The sequence below is a fragment of the Paroedura picta genome, chromosome 6 (assembly GCF_049243985.1).
Source record: "Paroedura picta isolate Pp20150507F chromosome 6, Ppicta_v3.0, whole genome shotgun sequence".
Lineage (NCBI taxonomy): Eukaryota > Metazoa > Chordata > Lepidosauria > Squamata > Gekkonidae > Paroedura > Paroedura picta.
This window is the reverse complement of record NC_135374.1, coordinates 74,384,593-74,407,436: the sequence shown is the minus strand read 5'-3', so window position 1 is coordinate 74,407,436 and position 22,844 is coordinate 74,384,593. Positions and strand designations below refer to the sequence as shown.

At 42.6% G+C, this 22,844-nt stretch overlaps 1 protein-coding gene across 14 annotated transcripts in view; it reads left to right on the top strand.

The window, feature by feature from the left end:
* Nucleotides 1-22,844, top strand: part of CNKSR2 (connector enhancer of kinase suppressor of Ras 2) — a 222,645-nt gene that overhangs the window by 111,856 nt on the left and 87,945 nt on the right. For 9 of the 14 annotated variants that reach the window (XR_013232003.1, XR_013232005.1, XR_013232004.1 and 6 more), the window contains one exon: nt 10,043-10,189. The exons of the other annotated variants lie outside the window; for them this stretch is intronic. Coding sequence is in view for 6 of the 9 variants with exons in the window: in XM_077343048.1 (XP_077199163.1) it covers nt 10,043-10,189 (147 nt within the window). In the remaining 3 variants the exon portion in view is untranslated. The remainder of the gene's footprint in view (nt 1-10,042; nt 10,190-22,844) is intronic. 14 annotated transcript variants of the gene reach the window in all.

Below are 22,844 nucleotides of genomic sequence, written 5' to 3'. Positions count from 1 at the left end.
GCGGACCGCAGGTTGGGGACCACTGCTGTACAGGATATGATAAGAGTCCCTGAGAATTAGCGAGGTGGTCTTTGATATGGTGCTGGTGTGGGGTGCCGGAGAAGGACACAGAAGGGAGCCTTGGACTCCCAGTCCCGGCATCTCTCCCAAAGCAGGTGACAGCGGCAAGGGGAGAGGCCAGGCCATGCTCCCTTTATTAGGAGCAGTCTGGTTGGGCTTGGCCTCTTTTCCCCCTTGCACCTGAGGTGACATCCCACACTCCCTCCCTTATGGTTGGTTTGATGATGGTTATAGATGGTTTTGTAAATTATGGTTATTGAGAATGGTTTTTTGGGGGGCTATTTATATACTGCTATTTACCGTAGTCTTGCAATGGTTCACAGTGACTCAGTTTGTTGCTTAACTGTCACAACTGGCAGTTGGTAAGCATGGAGCAGATATTTTTAGGGAGACCAAACCTGTGGCCTCCCGGTGTTTTGGAGGCCCCCATAAGGGGCTGTGTGGATGTGAAGCCAGATGATGGGCTCACATTTCTGGGTGGCAGTTGAAACAGAGGCAGATGCCCAGTGGGCTCACACCTAGTTGCTACCTCCCAGGAGTCAACAGGCCGTTTGTTCTGGAGAATGCAGGCTGGCTAGCCAGCAGAACCCATTAAAGGAGGCCTGCTAACAAGGACTGCCTTGCGGTGAACTGACCGCAGTAGGGCAAGATTCATTTTTGTGTTAGTCCATGCTCATTCAGTAATAAATGGCTGTGGCCAGTTTTCATGCCAAAAAGATTAAAGTGTCAGTGTCCTTATTGAGGTGCGACCAATACCCTCCCTCCCCCAAGGCAATAGTTATGAGAGGCTTTGGTTCTAGGAGGCTAGAGTTTGGAGGGAATCAGTTTTCTTAAAGAGTTTCAAACTGCAGCTTCAAGCTGCAAATAGGCACGTTACCTCTAGTGCATTTTAGATCTATCCCATGAAACATTCTGGTTAGCTAAAGTAGCGATCCCCAACCTGTGGGCCGTGGACCACATGTGGTGCTTCGACTAATTGGAGGTAAGCCTCGAAGGATGCCTTCTGCCCCCCAGGCCCTTTACTTCATCCCCCCCGGCCCTTTACAACACACTTCAGGTGTCATTGCCTCCCATCACTCCCAGATGGAACTATCTCATTGCAGAGAAACAAGCTCAGGGTTCCCATTGATTTGTCATTGTCATGAGTTAAAATTTCCATGAAAATAAAATGTTCCTTATGTTCATTGTTGTGGCTTGTCTGTATCTTATTTTGAAGGGATGTTTAAACGTTACCATAGCGATCAGAGAGCGTTAGGGCAGTTGTTGAGAGTAGAGGAGTAAACTACCCCCCCACCGGGCCTCAGTAAAAGGCGTTGAGTGGTCCCCGGTGAGTGGTCTCCAGCGTTGAGTGGTCCCTGGTGATAAAAAAGTTGGGGACCACTGAGCTAAAGGACATCTGTGAAATGTTAGCATTTTGTGGTGCCTGCTCTGCTTCAGGCTTAATTCCTGGTTGACATAATAAAGGGGGTTCATGGATGTTTCCATCTGATCCTTGGAGTTGGGCCTGTTAGACCTCTCCATTGCAGAAGACAGAGTCATGTAAAACAGCGGTCCCCAACCTTCATCTGGTCGGGGACTGCCTCCGGGGGTGGGGGAGAGCCAGTGGCCCGGCTGCCAGAGTTGCTCAAAAACGTGCACGTGCAGAACTGCCGCGCATGCGCGTTTTTACCACCAGGTGGCGGTAACACGCATGCGCAGACTTGCCGCACATGCACGTTTTGGCCACCAGGGGGCGTGCTGGCCTCTTTCCCCCCCCTCTCGCTGCAGGGGGGAGGCAGGCGCGGCCGCTGGCGGCCCGGTAAGATGGCCTTTGCGGCCCGATATCGGGCCGCAGACCGGGGGTTGGGGACCCCTGATGTAAAATATCAAAACAATTATTTTTACTCTCAAAATTTAGTAATGCCACTTCTTTTGAACAGATTGGAAGGTGCTCCGTTTTTCTTTGCTGCCAGATGCCTCTTATGTTATTCATGGTAACTAAAAGAATCTTCAAATCAGCTCTGTAGCTGTAGCATTGAAACAAGTAGAAGAAAATAGCAGGAAAGTCAGGAGGAAAAATAATTTTGAGAAATTCATATAAATGCTAAAAGAAGCAAGGCGTATATTGGAGACGAAATATTACAGTGTTTTAGTACATGAAGTTCTAGTACAAAACAGTAAAGGAAAAGAAAAGACGAATAATAAGGCTTGAATGGAGGTCTATGGTTGAGGCTGGGGTCACCAAATTAGGGACATCGCCCCGCCCCCCCCAAGGGAGCCAGAGTTGGAAGTTACATCATTCCCCTTCATTTTCTTGTATTGATAGGGGGGAGGGAGAGGGATGGGATTCTTTCTTTTTGCTGCCATGCTAGTATTTTTAATGTCTTTTAATGGGGATTTTAATGGGATTGAGAATATTGGGACCCACCTTGAGCCTAAAGGAAGAGGTGGGAAATAAATCCAATAATAAATAATTAAAAAAAATAAGAAATGCACTACTAAAATAATGACAATTTACTGTGTGTAGATATAGTTCTTTTTTCATAGACGAAAATACCTGCATGTGCAAGTATTATATTAATGGGTGCTAAGTATATAAATTGTATTTTAGTAGCAAGACAAATAAATATAATTGGCTAGCAACCATATTATAATATCAAAATATTTCCACATTGTTCAGGTATTATAAGCTGTTTTGATCCACAAGGAAAGGTGGGATATAAATGTTTTAATAAATGAATACTACTTCAAAAGATTGCATTATGGAAGACTGCATTCATTAAAGATTTTTTATTGTATATAAAAAACCCTATATTAAGGTGTTTATGTATATTGGTATTCCAGATTGGACTGTGGAGTCCTGAGGCCATTATTGAACAGCCTGTGAGAATCTCCACTTGGATTTTAGAACAAACAAATTTTTACCTCTCAAGTTCAGCCACACTGTATCTGTACAATAAATAAAGCCAGGTGGGAGGAGATTGGGAGGAGTTCGATCTCACTATAATCACCAATCAGGTTGGCTGTCCCATTCCTGATTGGCCGCCAATCCAATGAGCAGCCAGTCAAGAAGGGCGTCCCTCCTCCGGTTACCTCCCCCTCCAACTTCTTCCATTTGGAAGAAGTATCAGCCCAGTAAGCTGGAGCTTGGAGCCACGTTGGTGGCCTTGGGATTGTGGGCTTAGTAGAAGTTGGTTTTATACCCCACTTTTCATTGCCTAAAAGAGTCTTAAAGAGACTTACAATCACCTTCCCTTTCTCTCACCACAACAGACACCCTGTGAGATAGGTGAGTCTGAGAGAGCTTCTGACAGGACTGCTTGGTCAGAACAGAACTATCAGGGTTGTGACGAGCCCAAGGTCACCCAGCTGGCTGCAAGTGGAGGAGCAAGTAATCAAGCCCAGCTTTCCAGATTAGAAGCTGACACTCTTAACCACTACACCATGCTTGGGAAGGATTGCTAACCTTGGGTTAAGAAATTCCTGGAGATGTGGGGTACAGCCTGTGAAGGACAGAATCTGAGGAGGGGAAAGGAGCTCAGATATGATCCCATCCAGCCTGCCTTCTGAAGCTGTTGTTTTCTTCAACTAAGCTAAGCTAAGCAGGAAGCTAAGCAGGGTTGTCCCTGGTCAGCACTGAGATGGGAGACCACCAAAGAAGACCAAGGGTCACTACTAGCCAGAGACAGGCAATGACAAGCCACCTTGGAATGTCTGTTGTTAGGAAAATGCAGCCACAGCAGGAGGAGATAGACTTCTGCCCCCCTACTGCCGCTAAATTCTTCACTGCCCCCTGGATCCTTCCACTGCCCCAGTGGGGGCATACCACCCCTACTTTCCTATCTAACTCTAGCATTCTCTTTTTCAACTTCTGTAGGGTTTCCACTTGTATTCCTGTCATCTTTATTTTTTTCATCAATAAGTTGGAACCATCAGCTCTCATAATCATCTTGCTTTATTCTGGCTAATTGCCCAGAGTCATCTATAGAAAACAGAGTCTTTCTTCTTCTGTTTATAACTTGAAGTCAGGCACACATCTCTACCAATCTCAGCATAAGCTGTTCCCTTGGAGTAGTAAAAGAAACATAGGAATCCCCCAGGATCTTTTTCTCAGTGTGAGTTTAGAGACTGGTCATTTTTTCATTCACTTTCTCAATCCATATCTCTGCAGTATAAATTATTTACAGAGTTACTTTAGTCTTAAATACTCCTACTGCAGATAGGACATAGGGTCTCCCCCCCCCACTTTGTAGTAAAATCTTGATGTAACTATTAATCTGTTCTTCTCTGGTTCTAATGTCCAGTGATGTTTCCACTTTATACCTAAAAAGGATCTGTAGGTATTTAAATTGTTGTACCTGCTCCATAAGTCTGACCATCCACTGAACAATTAACTTGAGGTATGCACACTGAGTAAAAATCATTTTCTTTAATTTATGATAATTAGTTATTAATTCCTTGTCTTCATAGCATTTTGAAAAAGAGCTCAACGATAAGCCAATTTTGTAGAGAAAGTAAAAATGCATCATCTGCTTAGAGCAGAAATGCAGTCTCCTTATTGGCTGGTATGGGGAAAAGTAGCATGTAAAGGTTGTCTCCAAAGTAGCATGTAAAGATTGAACAAATTTTCTGTTCTTAAGGCTGGAAAGGTAGGTTTGGAAGTATATATTAACTAGTAAAAGAGCCCATTGTATCCTAAATACAATGGGCGCTAGGAGGCAGTGGGAGAGTAAAAGATTTCTTACCCGGCGCTGGGTTTTCTGACTGGCGGCCATTTTTAGCGGCGGCTTGATGGCGGCGGCGGCGGCTTGATCGGCGGCGGCGGAGGCGGCTTAAGGGCGGAGGCGAGGGCTTGATCGGCGGCAGCAGAGGCTTGAGGGCGGAGGCGGCTTTACAGCGAAGGCTTGGGCTCCCTGGCCGGCGGGCTGAGGCGTCGGAGGCGCTTCGCGCCTCCGACGCATCAGCCCGCCAGCAAGGAAGCAACTGCGAGCCGCGCTTCGCGCGGCTCGCAGTTCCTTCCTTGAGCGGCGGCTTGACGCGGCGAGAGGCGCTTCGCGCCTCTCGCCGCACCAAGCCGCCGGCCAGGGAGCCCCCGGCAGCCGCGCTTCGCGCAACTGCCGGGGGCTCCCTGGCTGGCGGGCTGACACGTCGGAGGCGCTTTGCGCCTCCGACGCGTCAGCCCGCCAGCAAGGAAGCAACTGCGAGCCGCGCTTCGCGCGGCTCGCAGTTGCTTCCTTGTGAGTGGGGTGGGAATCGACCGAGCCAATCGGCAGGCGCGAAGCTCGGCCGATGGTCCGTCAAGAGGAAGGGGCCAATCGGCACCCTTCCTCATCCCGGACCAAGCCCGCCCTAACTCCTCCTACACAGCCCTTACGGCTTTATTTAGTCCGTGGCGCCTGTGGCGCCACGGGCGGTGTAAAGATCTTATAGTCTTATAGTGCAGCTCCATACTGGGACTGTCCACGCACAGGCCTAATGTGTGTCTGCACACAAGATATAGACAAGCAACAATTACAGGTAAGCAGCTCTGTTGGCAATGCCCATTCAAGCATTGGATGCCTAAAGAAAATATGAAAAGGATTTTCTATGGCCAGGGACAGAGTTTTAGGGCCTAACATAGCACAATTTAGTACTTTTTAGCACAATTAAGCAAAACCGGACTCTATGCAGAACAAGTATATATATGCAAATCTTTTTAATCTGTATAATTTATACATGTCACAAAATTCAGTTCTTCTTGACACAAAATTTTGTTTTTCAAGTATATGTGCAGGCTATAAATTAAGAACACTTTCCTGAGAGTAAGCTCTTTGGAATAAAATGAAACTTACTAGATCAGCTTTTGAGTGTTCTCACAGTCCACCTACCTCCCTGCCTAATGCTAATGTAATAGGTCCTTTGTCATAATCTAAACAGGAGGCAGAACAAAATACCGCTACAGATTATACTAAATCCTAGGAAATGTGGGTTGAATTTTAGTAGATGTCCTGTCTGAGATAAAATATTATGTAGGGGCATAAATCTTTATATATTCCTCTATTGCTCTAACTTGTTAGTGCCCCAGTCATAATTTAACTGACACGAGTTCGCACCTAACAACAACAACAAATGTTCTGCAACTAAAGGTGTTGGAATGTGGGTATGAATTTTTTGGTGGTCCTGGGCCACTGGGAAGCACGCCTGGCCTCGACCAGGGACAGGGCTTTTTTGGTCCTGGCCCCCACCTGGTGGAATGAGCTCCTGGACAAGCTGAGGGCCCTATCGGAGCTCTCTGGATTCTGTGGGGCCTGCAAGATGGAGCTCTTCTGCCAGGCTTTTGGTTAAGGCCAGGCCAAATACTGGGTTAATAAGAGTGGATCTCCCCCATCCTTTATAAAATATGGACACCCCCCCCCCTCCGGGGCTGATCTTCGCTCCTGTTTTACATCTACTGAGATACCCAACCGGGAAGAGAGGAGGAGTCAGGGTTTACATAGGCTAGTTGTTGTCACCATCCATGGTAGAATTGTATTTCGTATTTTTATTGTTATACGCTGTTCTTATGGGTTTATTGTCTGTTTATATGCTTGTAAACAGCTCGAGCCAGCTGGTCTGGGAGTGGTGGTATATAAAACTAATAAAATAAATAAATAACATATATTGAATGGAAATATTCTTTCCTTTATTTTAGTTTAAACGTTCAAAAGCTTTTCATATTTCTTTTCCACTATAGCAACTCTCATCACTTTTTTTTCACCCTCAGAGTCTTTTAGGCTTAGAATATGTCACTCCATTCATTAGGGAGGTAAGAGTTCTTTCTTCTAGTTTCCTGTGGTAGGAGTCCCCCTCTTCAGTTGTTTCCTACTCAGTAGGGAGAGCAGTTTAGTCAGGCAGATTATCAGCCTTCCTAATTCTCTAGTTTCTTGCTAATTCGGTCTTCATACCAAGGCTAATCTGAGAAGTGTGGCTGTGATGGATTGTAGATTGTTATATACTATTTATACAAAGTTAGTTTGGGGGGTTAAGTTAATTACAAAGTTAGGAAAAATGTTATATAAGAATACCTTCTGATAAGAGTGTGAATGTGTATTTCTGGCCGCATAGCAAGTGTCTATTGCATGGGCTATCACATGTCAGTACTGCATTCTCCCACACTTCATGTTCCTGGTAACTGAACTAGGGACCCACTAGGGAAATTCCTAAACTAATCATGTACATTAAAACAGTTTTCAGGTCATTGTCATGATTTTCAGAATGGTAACAACAACCCTCCTCCTTCTGTAGGGGGGAGTCTGCAAAATTGAACTCCTATATACATTCTGCTGAAATTTAGGAGATATTTAAATTAGATGGAGGACTATGGTTATATTACCTTTAAAAGCAGCTTGGCCATATCCTCAAATTGTTTTCCCATTAAAAATAATGGTCCTGAAATACCAGATAGCCCTTCCCCCCAAAAAAGTACCACACTACCCAAACATCAAAAGTAACTGGTAAAGATGGCCTCCCTGAATCCCCAATCTGAAATTCTAACTATTTTTCCACAAGAGTATACACAAAGGCAGTTGAATGTTCTTGATCTTATCTGCCACTATGGCGATCTCATCCTCTTCTCTCCCTGATGCACAGGATTCCCCCTCTTTCTTGCTTGCTGAGCCAATCACTACATCTATTTTCTTCTTTGTTGCATTATGGCTGTCATGTTAACATATATTTACTTCTGTAATGGTACAGGAAGCCTTTGAAAGTTCAAAAATAACTAGCATATTTTATTTTACTTGGTGGAGAAAAGGTTGGGTGGAATCAGGGTAGGATTATGAAGTGAATTGATAAAAAAGTGGTAATATGTAATTGAAATAAATCCAAATCATATATTTCCAACCAGTGTGTGTATGGGAGGGGGGTGAGTTGTTTCTTTGCTTTCCCATTAGGTCTTTGAAACTTTGAGGAGAGAGGCTTTCTTTTCAGTTTATGCTTTAACTCTCAAGCAAAGGATTCCGAGTTTCAAATTCACTGACACTTTAGGTTTAGAAGGCAGGAACGTACAACAAAATTCCCAGAATTATTTTCTCTACACAGACCAAGGATCATTCCTCTTTAAAGAATTATCTGTCCCTTTACCCTGGCAGGTATTTCTCCTCTTAACTAAAAGCAATTTCCCTTTTCACCTTGAATGGGAATCCTTGTTGATCCATTCCTTCTGTCACTTTCCCTGTCATCAATGTTAAATTGTCTCATCAGCTGTCATTTCTCGATTGTCTCTTCTTTAACTGTAAATTCTTAACTGTCATTTCTTAACTGGTGTTCTCCACAATATTCCATTTGAACAGCCTAGATTCAGGTGGGTACCCATGTTGGTCTGAAGTAGCACAACAAAAAGTCCAATAGCACCTTTAAGATCAACAAAGATTTATTGAAGGCATGAGCTTTCAAGTGTATTTGAACAGCCTGTCACTCAGACATTCTCAGGTATTAATCCTTGATATTCTGTCACAGCAATACATCCCAGATTAGCCTCAGTATGAAGACCAAGTTGTAAAATGTCACAATGTATTCTAAACTTTGATGCTTTTGTCATGAGTTAACTGCCATCAAGAACAGAGTATTTGCATAAAAATTTAGAGCTTCTTTTTAATAGCATAATATTCATTGAGATCTTGTCGAGATCATTGACCAGATCAGATACCAGCAGTGTGTGTAAAACAGCTGACCCACACATGCCAAAATGCATGACTGCACAAATACATTTAAAGCAAATTATTAGAACAGAAAAGTGTATGTGTGTATATGAAAAACATTTTAATTTGAGAATTGTTTAAAATGTGTTCAGAAATAATACAAGACTTCTACAGATAAAGAAGAATTTGTATTAAAACACATATGAAGCAATACAATATATATGCTGATATCATATTTCAGGAATCTGGTTCTTCTCCTTTTTTTAGATAGATGATAATTCCAGAGTTCTGAAAGTATCATGAAGAATTCAATGTCATCTTAAGCAGTGTCACATCTCCTGAGCTAAGACTGTGTTTAGGATGATACTGTAAATCTCATTAGCTCCTTAATAGACTAAATCCATAATCTATTCAAGTCATTGTTCATAGGATTGCATTGTTAGTTATAAAATGTTCAAAGTCAAGCTGAAGCTATGTTGATCCAGTAGTTGCCCTTGTGCCTAGTATAGATTATGAGAATCAAGGAATTCAGGGTAATACACGTGTACATTGTAGGGGTCAGTTGTACATATAAGTCTCTTTCAGAATGCCATGTGGATGATTGTTAGAAAGATTAGCCACTTCAGGCAGTAATCTCATCCAGCTGAAAATATTTGATCTGTCATATATGCCTGAGGTGTTGTCATGAGTAGTATAATGTCATGTTATCTGTCACACTACTTGATGCTTCAGTGCTATATATAATACATGTACACTTTCTAAAAAATAATCTTCTTAGTCGTGTTTATTTATGAACAGTAAAGCTTTTGGATCCACTTTGAATTGGATTGCAAAAACATAGATATTGAGTTTAAATATACTTTATTATAATACTTTGTTTAATCATTCTGAAGGAGTATGAGTGCTAACATGCATCGAATGTGGGAAGGGAGGGATGGAAGCATGCTTAATTATAGACAATATAATAACAAAGTGTAAGGACATGCAGGTAACACAGTGCTACAGTACCGGTCAAAATGTAGAATAGATGGCTGTTTTTATCATTGGCATTCCGGTGCTCAGCAGTAACTAGTTTCAAACAAGTTCTTTAAATTTCACATAAAAATTAAAACAAATGCCTCAGTAGATTGGCAGTAGCAAGCGATGTATTTCTTCTTCAAGCTTAAATGTCATATAACCCATTTTAATGCATCCTGATAATACTGATTTTTAAGATAAAGTAGTTTGAGAACATTTTAAAAATTAATCTTCTAAAATTTATTTTTAACCATTCTTATTAAAAGGGGGGTAATTACATTGTGAATATTGTGCCTCAATTTTATTTTAACAATTTTGCTGGTTACCAGGTGGGGTGGCAGTTGAAAAATTTGGTGAATGCACTACGAGAGGATCCGAGTGGTGTTATCTTAACTTTGAAAAAGCGACCTCAGAGCATGCTTACCTCAGCACCAGCTTTACTGAAAAATATGAGATGGAAGCCCCTTGCTCTGCAGGTAATGATGCTTAATCATAAATCATACGCCATCATTTTAGCTTTAGATGATCTGCTGCTTTCTTATGCTTCATTTCAGCAGCATATATGGATTTAAACTTGTGTGCTTTGGAAAATGGTTCATGGCATGGTTTGTGAGAGTTCAGTTATATCCCAGGACCCAGGTTGTAAAACAAAGGAAAACTAGCCTTATTCCCGTATATACAATTCCTATCAAGATAGATGTAGACGTATCATTATTGACATGCAGAAAATGAATACGTTACATATATAGGGAAGCAAGCTTACTATGTGATCACAATTCAAGAAAATATTTAATATGCACTTTAACCTCATGATTAAGCCATGCTTTTTTCCATCTGTAGAGTGGACTTCCTGGAGTTATGGAACAATAATCTCCAGGGAAACAGTAGGGTGCTCCTGGAGAAATTTACCACTGGCTCAAGTGAAGTGGTAGCTAGCTTGCACATTCTTTTTTCTTGCAGGCTTTTCTTCTTTTATCCTCTCAGCCCTGGAACATCAACTTCATGCCCAGATAAAGCTGCTTCAGGAAGCAGATAGCAATAATCCTTCTGCTGATTACTTATAACTCCCCAGCCATTGTATCCTACTAAATACAGTGAGCGTAAAGTAGGTGATCCTCTATGATCTCCTTTCAATTCCCTGCTTATGTTTACTTCTAATTATGCTTTAATTCATATAAATGGCTGCTTTTGAATCCAACCTCTCCCCACTCATTTATATTACTTTTTATTTATTGTAATAAAATCTGAAATATTGGACTCCTGTCTATATGTGGTCTAGTGCCGGGCTAACTGAACTGCAGTCAATGGGAATGATATAGTTAAAAGGAAGACTGAAATATTCTTTCAGTATTATTAACCCCAGTCTATAAATCTGCAGAAGAAACTGTCTGCATTCTTGCTTAATTGATTGTTAACAGAGTGGAGTAAAGACTTGGAATACATTGGAGGGGGAAGGGGAGAAAGATCAAAATATTTCACAAATTAATTTTAAGCAAAACATTTTTTCATACATATAAGACATATCTGCATGATTTTTATCAGGAATAGAATTTCTAAGTCTTTTACAGGTGAGTAGCCATGTTGATCAGAAGCAGTAGAACAAAATTTGAGTCCAATGGCACCTTTCAGACCAACAAAGCTTTATTCAAGGTGTGAACTTTTGTGTGCATGCACACTTCCTCATACAATGAAACAAGAATCATAAGAGGATAGATATAAGAAAAAAGGAAAATAGTAGGAAATTAGCAAATCTATCAATCTTTATTTTACAGTCATTTAGACCAAAATTTCAGATGCACTACTATACAATAGAAGTTTGTAAAAACGGAAGGTAATACATAAAGAAAGGTTAGAAATGCATCAGCAGTAAAACTTAATAACTTTTAAACCATAGAAGTCAACATTTTTAAAAGCATTAAATACCATTGACTATTTTACAAAAACAAATTGAGACATGAAAGCAGTGAAATTATTAAAACTGTTAAAATATAAAACAAAAAAACAAGATTACGAGACATACCATAAAAGCTGCTAACCAAAAAACTTAAGAAATTCTGTTGACCTATCAGCAAAATTATAATGCCTATACATCAGTGACCCAATCTTTCCTAGTTCTTAAAGCTAGCCACGCAAATTTTGCTACTTTGCTAGTTAAAAAAAACTATTTGAATCCGATAGCGATAGTTGCAGGTGATGCTTTTTCAGGCCGCGAGGACATTCTATGAGCATTGGTACTAATGCACCTGTACGAATATCATTATACAGCTTGCACTCAAATAATATGTGTTCTGTGGTCTCTACTTGACCATCATTGCAGATACAGAGCTGATCCTTGAGAGGGAGCATCAAATTTCCCACTCAAGTAAGCAGAGGGTAGGACATTGTGATGAAGGAGGGTAAAGGATCTCCTGTGCTCAGGATTTACCACTTTTCTTAGATATTGCATCAGGGTGTTCCTGTTTAAAAGATCTTTTCTAAAAAGTGGGTCCTGAATATTGTTGAGATCATGTTATCTCTCTACTTCTATCACACTTGTCTTAACAAGATCTGTAGCCTTGTCGTAACCCATAGATAAAAACAATTTATATGAGAGACCATAGTAGCACAACTTTTTAGTGAGTGCAGTTTGCCAAGGTGCAATGAAATGTGTCTATCACTATTAGACTTGCAAGGCCTTGCTGTTGGAAAAGTAATTTTAGCCAGAATGCAAAGGTAGCTATCCAAAGCCTGGACTGAACGTTGAACATACCTGTCTCAATCCTAACTGCTATGTTTGAGATGTTTGATATTGCCAAAATTGCCCTCAGAAATTTAGACTGGACCTTTTCTAGACTGCCCAATCTGCTCGTTATACTAATTGAAGGCCCACATGTTAGCTGAGCAAGAGCCTTAGCCTTGAAGGTGTTAATTGCTGCTGGAATGTAGCAGAAGAATTTTTAAATTGCACCAGCACTTTTCTGTCCATTTAAAGAGATGTTATTGATATGGGCAGATCTTGAATATGTTGTCTGGAAAATAACACCAAGATATTTATACTGTTGGATTTGTTCTATTAGGCACCTTTTTATCTCCAAATATGAAATTTAGGTCTCTTACCACATACCATGATCTTGGTCTTATCATGGTTAGTTTTCAGGCTATTCAATTGACAGTAGGAGTTTAGCACTCTTAAGACTCTTCTCAGTCCTATAGGAGTTCCGGCAAATAAGGCTAAATCATCAGCATATGGTATTATTATTATTATTATTATTATTATTAGATTTATTTCCCGCCACTCCCTGGGTAGGCGCGTGGCGGGTGACAGTTGTCTTAAAAACCCCAATTAAAACTCCATTAAAATACATTAAAAATCATAACATAACATGGCAGCAGCCAATCACAATCTACTCCCACCTACCAAGGTGATAGAGAATGGGGGGAGGTGATGTATACTTCAGACCCCCCAGGGGCAACGCTGTACCTCACAGACCCCAGCCTCAACCATAAACCTGGTGGAAGAGCTCCGTTTTACAGGCCCTGTGGAAAGTTGACAAATCCCGCAGTGCCCGCAGCTCACCTGGGAGCTCATTCCACCAGGTGGGGGCCAGGACCGAAAAAGCCCTGGCCCTGGTTGAGGCTAGGCGCGCTTCTCTAGGGCCGGGAATGACCAATAGATTTCCCCCCGCAGAGCGAAGGGCGATAGGCGGTCCCTCAAGTATGTGGGTCCCAACTCGTGTAAAGCCTTAAAGGTTAATACCAAAACCTTGAACCGGATCCGGGCAGCAATTGGCAACCAGTGCAGCTGCCTCAGCACAGGCTGGATGTGGGCTCTCCAAGATGTACCAGTGAGGACCCTAGCAGCTGCATTTTGCACTAGCTGAAGTTTCCAGATCAAGGACAAGGGTAGGCCCGCGTACAGCGAGTTACAGAAATCTATTCTGGAGGTGACCGTTGCGTGGATCACTGTGTCTAAGTGATCAGAGGACAGGTAGGGTGCTAGTAGCCGGGCTTGGCGAAGATGGAAAAATGCCTGGTCCACTACTCTCTTGAACTGTGCCTCCATAGTCAGGGAGGTGTCAATAGTCATGCCCAAATTCCTGGCCTGGGACGCAATGTTAAGTTGCGCCCCTGCCAGGGTGTGCAAACGCGCTTCCTGATCCAGCCCCCTGCTTCCCAGCCACAGGATCTCTGTCCTGGAGGGGTTGAATTTCAGGCGACTCTGCTCGAACCATTCTGTCACTGCTTCCAAACATCTGGCAAATGGTTCCGGGGGGGAGTCCGGGCAGCCGTCCATGAGATGTGTCTTTCCCCACCTTTTGGTGGGTGGAAATTTGGTTTCTTCAGAGAGTGGCTAATATTGTTTATAAATAAATTGAAAAGTAGAGGGGCTAAGATACAGCCCTACTTAATTATATTAGTTAGATGGCCTTGGGGAGTACACTTAACTTTAATAGCTGTATTTTGTGACAGCTTCACAAAGGCATCTGCAAATATGCAGCATGATAATGAAGACCAGATAATTCCTTGCTAGAATAACAAAATCAGTCCTTTAGGTTCAATAAATCTTTTACTGTGACTATTCATAAACAGTATCTAAATTGGCCCATTTTCTGTGTTCTTCAACAAAAAACCTGTTTTTACATTTTGCGTATCAGAAGTGCATTCTTATAGGCCACCAATGAAGACACGCAAACCACTTTTGTTGGCATGTAATAGGCCACAACTTTTATTAACCCCAAGCAAGGAACATTGGCACAGCCTAGGGCAGGACCCTGATGATCTCACTGTCAGCCTACTGGAAAGCGAAAACCCAGATCCCAGTGGCCTGACAGATCTGCCAACCCCTTGGCACTATGGGAGATCTACTCCCACTTTTTAAGCCACTGGCACAAACCAAGGGGAGGTGGGCATTGAGGTCACCCAGTGGGCACAGGTCTCTGATTGGTTCCCTCCAGCTGCCCCACACTGTAAGCCTACCAGCCTTCCTAGCTGGGTTGGCAACATGGCTCAGCATAACTGCAGTCTCTTAAGAAGGCCCCTGAGTTGGAGAATCTGATTCACAGATGTAGATTCCCCACAAAAGTATTCTCCCCAGGTCCCAAACTGCCAACTGTGACAAAAATTGAAAAATATTAACCACAACTTATATATGTACAAACATTAATGGTATTAAAAAACACAACGTGGGTGGGCAGGAAGCTTCCTGCTGATACACTGAGTAAGCGGCAAGGAGCACAGTGAGCAGCCTCCTTTGAAGGCTTAGTCACACCCCAGGCAGCACGGAGCTGGCTAAATATAAGTGGGCATTCCTTGCCCACTCAATACACCACATGTTGCTGCACTGCTGTCTGCATACTCCCTGGTAGCCAGCAATCCACTGTGGCAATAGGGCAGCCCCTGGTGAGTGTTCAGATGCTTTTTTTCATTTTGAAATATTGTTATGATAAATCTCTACAGTAGGCTTCAGTATATAATCATTAGAGTGGCATATGTTCAGACAGATTAAACTATATAATAAAAGTAGTTTGCATTTGTTTGAAAAGAAAGGGTATCAAAGTTTACTGATCCACATTTCATTACAAACTCAGCTGAATTACAGAAAGCCTTTTTGTTTTCAAATGGCATTAATTAATTAATTAATTTGGCTGCCCATTTTTTACAGCTCTGGGCAGTTTACATGAAATACTGCATAAATTTAAATGGAACATTATAACAATCTATAATATTATACAATTTTCAATAGAACATCACAATCTATCAGTAATAACTACAACACAACATGAATAACAGCAACGCTAGGGAGATCAAATTGTTCAGTCATGGAAGGATGTCTGGGGGGGGGGGACCGGCAGATGTTCCGAGTCGGTTGGCCTCAAGCGAATGCCTGGTGGAGGAGCTCCCTTTTGCAGGCCCTGTGGAACTGTGGAAATTCAGGCAGGGCTCTGATTTTCTCTGAGAGCTTGTTCCAGTAGGTGGGAGCCAGGACTAAGAAGGCTCTGGCCCTTGTTGAGGTCTGAGGTGCTTCTCTGGAGCCAGGGATCCGCAGCCAGTTGGAGGTGGCAGAGTGTAAGACTCTTTTGGTGGTATAGGCGGGCAGGTGGTCTCTAAATATACTGGGCCCAAACCACTTAAGGCCTTAAAGGTGATTAACAAAACCTTAAGCTTAATCCAGAATTCAACTGGGAGCTAGCCAAGTTATTGAAGTACTGGCCGGATGTGGGATCTCCATGATGTTTTAGTGAGAATCCTGGCCGCAGCATTCTGCACCAGTTGTAGTTTCCAGATCAAGGATAACAGTAGGCCAGCGTAGAACGAGTTGCAGAAGTCCAGTCTTTTTTGGGGGGATGCAATTTAGAATGAATTCAGTATTTATGCGTAAAATCAGGGGTAATGAGGATACAGTGTTCAATCTAAATCCCAGATTGTTTCATTAATTTTATAAAATATTATTAAAAATATTGATATTGATGTAGAAATAAATATCCATACCATAAAGGTTCAAGTTTAGAATTATTTGGAAACTAGCTTCAAAGCCCGTTCATAAGAATGGGCTTTGTAAGGGTACTACCCAGTAGCTACCCGGCTGCTTTCCAGGCCGCTGGGAAGTGCTGAGGGCGAGGGGGGGAGAGGGGGCACTTGCCGGGGGCAGCTGTAGGGTGCAGGGCCAATTCCTGGTTATTTTGCTTTGTTGTCTATCTTTATCTCAGGTTCTGATTTTCTATTAAAAGCATCTTCATTATGCTCCTATTTGCACATGATAGACCATTACCGTAAATGGGTGTCAGAAACAGAGGTAGGCAATTGGTGGGAAAAAACTCAAGTATAATTATATGAAAAGGAAAACAAGATAGTAGGATATGAAATAAAATCACAAGTACTTTGAATGTTATGTAAAAAAAATAAGGGATAAAAATAATCGGCTTTGTCCTCGAGAGATTAAACAGGGTAGAAAAATGTATTAATGTTACTTCTGTGATCTATAGATTTAGGTGAGTAGCCATGCTGATGCAGCAGAACAAAGTTTGAGTCCAGCATACGAAAGATTATACCTGGAATAAAACTTTGTTGGTCTTATAAGTGTCAATGGCTTCAAACTTAGTTCTTCTGTGAACCATGTCTTTTATGCGTTTGCATGAATTATATATGTGATGTGTATATATATATATATGACAACAATTAACTAATCTGTTCCACTTAATATTTCTGGTAAGGCCTTGGAGAAGGAGCATGTCTCATGGCTTAAGTGCCAGTCAGCGGTTAACTCCCACTCATTGATGGCTATCTAATCCCTCTGAGTACCTCCTCTTCCAACCAGCTTGTCTGTATGTCCAGCAGCTAGCCAATCGCCTTCCATCTCCCACCCCTGACCACCCCCTCCTCCTTCCACTTCCCTCCAATGCTTGGAGATGGCAGATCCCTGCTGTGTGAGTGCTGCCCCTGCCAGTGAGTCCCCTAACAGTTGCCTGCAGCTTTTCCAGGTCCTGGGGGGAGGGGGAGGCTGTCTGCAGAGTTCTTCCACCCCACCCTCCCAATCTAGCACCCATTGTATTCCTGAATGCAATGGGCTTTGCCCTGAGTTATTTAAATGAATGTATGTTTAATATAGGCCTGATGTAGGTATTACTTGTTTCATAGTATTGTGATGAATATCATTGTATGAGTTTATAGTTACTTGAGCTGGAAGTATATAATACCAAATATGACTATAATGTTTCTTCCCATATAAAGTATAATGTATGTATTGTTTTTAAAAATATAGGTAAATGTAAAGGTATCCCCTGTGCAAGCACCAAGTCATGCCTGACCCTTGGGGTGACGCCCTCTAGCGTTTTCTTGGCATATTCAGTACAGGAAGGTTTGCCATTTCCTTCCCCAGTCATTACCGTTTTACCCCCCAGCCAGCTGGGTACTCATTTTACTGACCTCAGAAGGATGGAAGGCTGAGTCAACCTTGAGCCAGTTGCTGGGATCGCAGCCTTATGGTCAGAGCTTCAGACCGCATGTCAGCTGCCTTACCACCCTGAGTCACAAGAGGCTCTTCTTTTAAAAATATAGGTCATGTTAATTTGTCAAAATGATCCCAAGCATCTTTCTGATTTTTGAGATGATCATACAGTTTGGCCAGTGAGTGTAATAATGGTGGATCTGCATTTTTGTTAATCATATTTCAGCTAATGGGAATCTTTCCCATTAGTAGAATATAATTACATTTATACAATCAGTGATAATTTTATTTCTGATTGGCCTATATAAGTTCATTTAAAAGCAGAACTGCTTAAGGCAAAGTAAGAAGCAAACATTTATTGAAATAATTATTTAACTACTTGGCCATCAGAAGAATACGTTTGAATATGTCCTTCTCATTCATAGGACAGATTATGGAAGGTTCCACATTTCAAACAAATTAGGTCCACATCACTAAATATTTTGCTGCATTCTCAGGGTGTACTCTATCACGGGGGTCGTCAACCCCCGGTCTGCGGCCCGGTACCAGGCCACTGGGCGGCTGCGCCTGCCTCTCCCCCTCCCCGCAGCGAGAAGCTTGCCAGGCCGCGAGCAAAGTGGCCGCCAAAGTGGCCACTTCACTTGCGGCCCGGCTACCTTCTCACTGCGATAGTGGGGGGAAGAGGCAGGCGCGGCTGCCGGCACGTCGGCGGACGCAAACATGCATTCTGGCGCAAATGGTGTGCGCTGCAACTGCGCATGCGCATTTGCACGCAGCTGCTGCGCAGGCGTGGCTTCCGGGCCGCCAGCTCTACCCCACCCCCAGAGGCAGTCCTCAATCGCGAAAAAGGTTTGGGGCCGCTGCTCTAACAGCTCAGTTCTTAAAAGACATAGGTAGGCCTAATGGTCTAAGACCATAAGTCTTATGTTAGCACTTAGATAAGTAAGTCAACAATAACAATAGTCAACAATATTAACTCATCCAGGGATTTCTTCTCTTTTTAAAGTATTTTTTCCCTTAGTTTTTATTCTGTACTGGCAAATTGACAGGAAAGTTCAAGGATGACAAGCAAAGTGTCAAGAAATAAGAGGTTTATTCAAGTTTATTCAAGGCAAGAACTGAAGGTGGTGATTAGGACTCTCCTCAAGAGCAGGCTCGCCCTAAGCTGAAATGAGATGTTGAATCATAGAATCATAGAGTTGGAAGGGGCCATACAGACCATCTAGTCCAACCCCCTCCTCAAGGCAGGATCAGCACTAAGCATCCTAAAGCATACAAGAAAAGTGTGTATCCAACCTTTGCTTGAATACTGCCAGTGAGGGGGAGTTCACCACCTCCTTAGGCAGCCTATTCCACTGCTAAACTACTCTGACTGTGAAAAATGTTTTCCTGATATCTAGCCTATATCGTTGTACTTGAAGTTTAAACACATTACTGCGTGTCCTCTCCTCTGCAGCCAACAGAAACAGCATCCTGCCCTCCTCCAAGTGACAACCTTTCAAATACTTAAAGAGGGCTATCATGTCCCCTCTCAACCTCCTTTTCTCCAGGCTGAACATTCCCAAGTCCCTCAACCTATCTTCATAGGGCTTGGTCCCTTGGCCCCAGATCATCTTCGTCGCTCTCCTCTGTACCCTTTCAATTTTATCTACGTCCTTCTTGAAGTGAGGCCTGCAGAACTGCACACAGTATTCCAGGTGTGGTCTGACCAGTGCCGTATACAATGGGACTATGACATTTAGTTGCACTGGATGAGTTCAAATCCCCTGGGCAATCTGTAGAATTATATCGGGAACAGTGTCCTGTAGCCAGGGCTAGGTCCTTGGTCCTGCAAAGAGCTCCAGCGAGATCTCTTCCTCATGAGAATGGCTAGAGTGTTGGAGTACTTAGGATTCCAAGTATGCCGCCTAGTCAAGGCTTCTTCTCTGGCCCTCTGTTTTTTGGATTTGCGGGGTCCTGGGGGAGATTTTAGAAGTGCAGGCGGTGGACAGGTTGTCTCTAGTTTCTTCATCTGGTCCTAAGGGGGCTTGAACAGGAGTCTTCTTTAGGAGAGGACTTCCTGGGAGCCTCTGGAGTCTACACAGTTTTGTTCACAGTGAAAAGCATGGGAAACTCCACTTGACCTCATGTACAAGCAGGGCTTGATGCTTTTAAATGTTTTCCAACTGCAGCCAAAAAATTTTAAATCCTCTTTAATTCTCCTAAATATGAGGTGGTTGAAATATTAGAAAGCCATTTTTGTTATCAATGAAATAATTGTGATTCATCAAGTCAGTGAACCTCAGTTATGCTTTTCCTTCCCTGCAGCACACTATAATGTGTATATGCTAGTGGTACTATGTACTGAAAAGTGCTCTTAGGAAGTTTGCATTCATTTCAGTATAGGTGATGGAGTCTGAAATAGAATTAATTAATGCAAGTTAACATCCATGGGAATTACTTTGAAGTACAAATCATTAGGCATGTGCTGTAAATTAGCTAAGGTTCATGAAATGCCATTTGACTGCTTTGCTTGTTGATGCTGGGGAGTTAATGTTTTTAAAGATCTAAATATAATTATTGAAGTCTAAATTTCTTTATTGAAATGTCAGGATGTGTGCATGATTGATCTTAGAATGGATTATTATTTTTCATTAGCAATAAAGATTGTTGTACAAAAAATACAGTAGGATCTAGAAAACTCTTGTGGGTAAGGGCTGCCCAGAGCCCATTGCCCAGGTGGGACATACCTGCACCAGTCTGCCCCCGTTTCAGCCCACCGTTCATCTCCACCATTGCTACTCAGATCCAAACTATAAAGATCAGCTCCCGTGGCAAAAATGGCTGTTTTGGACGGTGAACTCTGAGGCATTGTACCTCCAAACCTCCAGGAATATTTCCAACTGCAGGATTGCAATCCTCCAGGTGGCGCCTTGAGATCTAGAATTACAGCTCATCTCTAGACTGTTAAGATCAGTTCCCCAAGCAAAAATGGCTCTTATGGAGGGGAGTCGGTGGCATTATACTCCATTGATGTTTAAGGATGCCAGCCTCCAAATGGGATCTGAAAATCCTCAGTTTCTTCACTTCTTGGCTGCAACTTCCAGGTGGGGCCAGGATAGCTCTGGAATTACAGCTTATGTCCAGGCATCAGAGATCACTTCCCTGAGAGAAAATGGATGCTTTGGAGGGTGGACTCTATGCCACTGTGCCCCACTGAGGTGTCCTACCTAGGCTCCATCACCAAATCTCCAGGAGTTTTCTAACCTGAATCTGGCAACCCTATCCCCTCATCCCCTGCAGATGGTCAGGTGAGACCTGGCAACCCTACTCTTACTCTAGCAACCTTCAGCATTATTTCTCATGACGACCAACCCTTCATTCACCCCACCTCCCTGTCCATTCACCCAGCTTAAATGGCAGTTAGTATCTTATCTACAAACCAGCTGCCCAAGAAGATGTAGCAGCCAAGAAACTGCCCAGCAACTGTCAGAAGAGACAACCATTAGAACTATTGTGACAATCATTCCCCAACATCCTGCCTCCCCTCCAAAGCTCTGAACCAATTGCCTCCTTTTTAAAGAAGTGAGTTGCTGCCAGTGTACCTGGCATTTTATATAGGATGATGATGATGGTATGATTCATACTTTATTATTTTGATTCTAATGTTTTTAAAGCTAAGGTTTGTTACACTTTATGTTTCAGTAGTCCCATCTGTGACTCTTATGTTTTTGAGGAACTATTAAATCGTATGAACAGTCTGAATAGCTGAAATGAATAGGTATGCAATGTTTTTTTTTTAGTTTTAAAAAATTATTTACTTACCCTGGATCTTAAAGAGTAATGATTCTTGGATGGTGCAACTATAAATTGATTTTAGTAGGAATTGTTAGGTTTTACATATACTTGCAACCAGACTATTGTCATGCTTTGTTGTAAGCTGCTCCAAAACCTTTCGAAGGGAAAGAAACTGCAAAATAAATATATAAAAATAAATTCTGTGTTAACCAAACATTGAGATATTCCTTAGAGACCCTTATTCATATGCCTCAATTGCCAGAACTACAGCATGACTTAGTGGGACTCTTATATCCCTTTTTTTAATCAGTTGTTATTCATTGGAATTATGATGAAGGTTCATAAAACTGAAAGGCAAAAATACTGAATTTTAAAAAGAACAGCTCCTAAATTGCCTGTCTGGCAGCTTTAGCTTAGAAAATCATAGGAAGCTGAGGACATTCCTTGTGAAACAAGATTTGTCTGTAGATATTTATGTTCAGATCACTGTCCCCTCAGTTGTATGCCTGGCACAAAGAATTTTAAAAGTCAGGTGAAATCATACCTCTTCTGCCAGTCTTTTTGTTTCATGGTTTTCCTGGTCTTCTGACTTCCTCAATTTTGGAGACACCAGCTTGAACATTTAGATACTTTTATATATCTTCATTTGATTTTTGCCACAATAGTTAGCTGTTAGTGAGGCTGGGGTTAAGGGGAGGGGAATGTTGAGAATGGGCATGAGTTGGGTGGGTTGAGGGAGGGAGATGACATTGGGCAGCTTTGAGGTTTTATACTAGAGTTAGATACTGTAGGACACCTTCCTATCTGCGGGCTGGTTGTGTTAAGGCCCCCATCATGGGTTCTGCAGGTGGCAAAATCTGCCAATTGCACTGCCACAGATGGGAAGTGATGGGGGGTGGAGGAAGAACCCTGCCTGGTAGACTGACACTGATGTTTTTGGTCCAAGGGATATATAGTGGTGGGGGATATTCAGTAACAGTGGGACAACACCATAGGTAGGTCCAAGAAGGCCCCACTCATGGGATTCTCATGGCTGCTGGCCTACTTGATACGTGCGCTGCTCTTCAAATCTCCATCCCAGAGAAAGATGACAGAGGCCTAGGGTAAACCCATTACAGATGCTGTGCAACACCAGGTCAATCAACAACAAGACCTCAATCTCCCAAGATTATTTTGCGGGGCACAAGGTCAGCCCGGTGTGTCACCAAAACTTGGGCACAAGAGGTTGAGACTGTCACTCTAAAGACCTGGCTCCACATGTGTTTTCAGTCTTGAATCAGCCTTGGCTCCATGGTAGGGGAGGGCGGGTGGCAGTCCTGGTCCAGGAGAGTTATCCCTTCAGGGCCCTCCCAGAACCATCAGTGCCGGGGGAGGAGTGTGTTGGCCTATGATGGGAGTCAATTGAGAATGTGGCCATCTGGGTGGTGTAC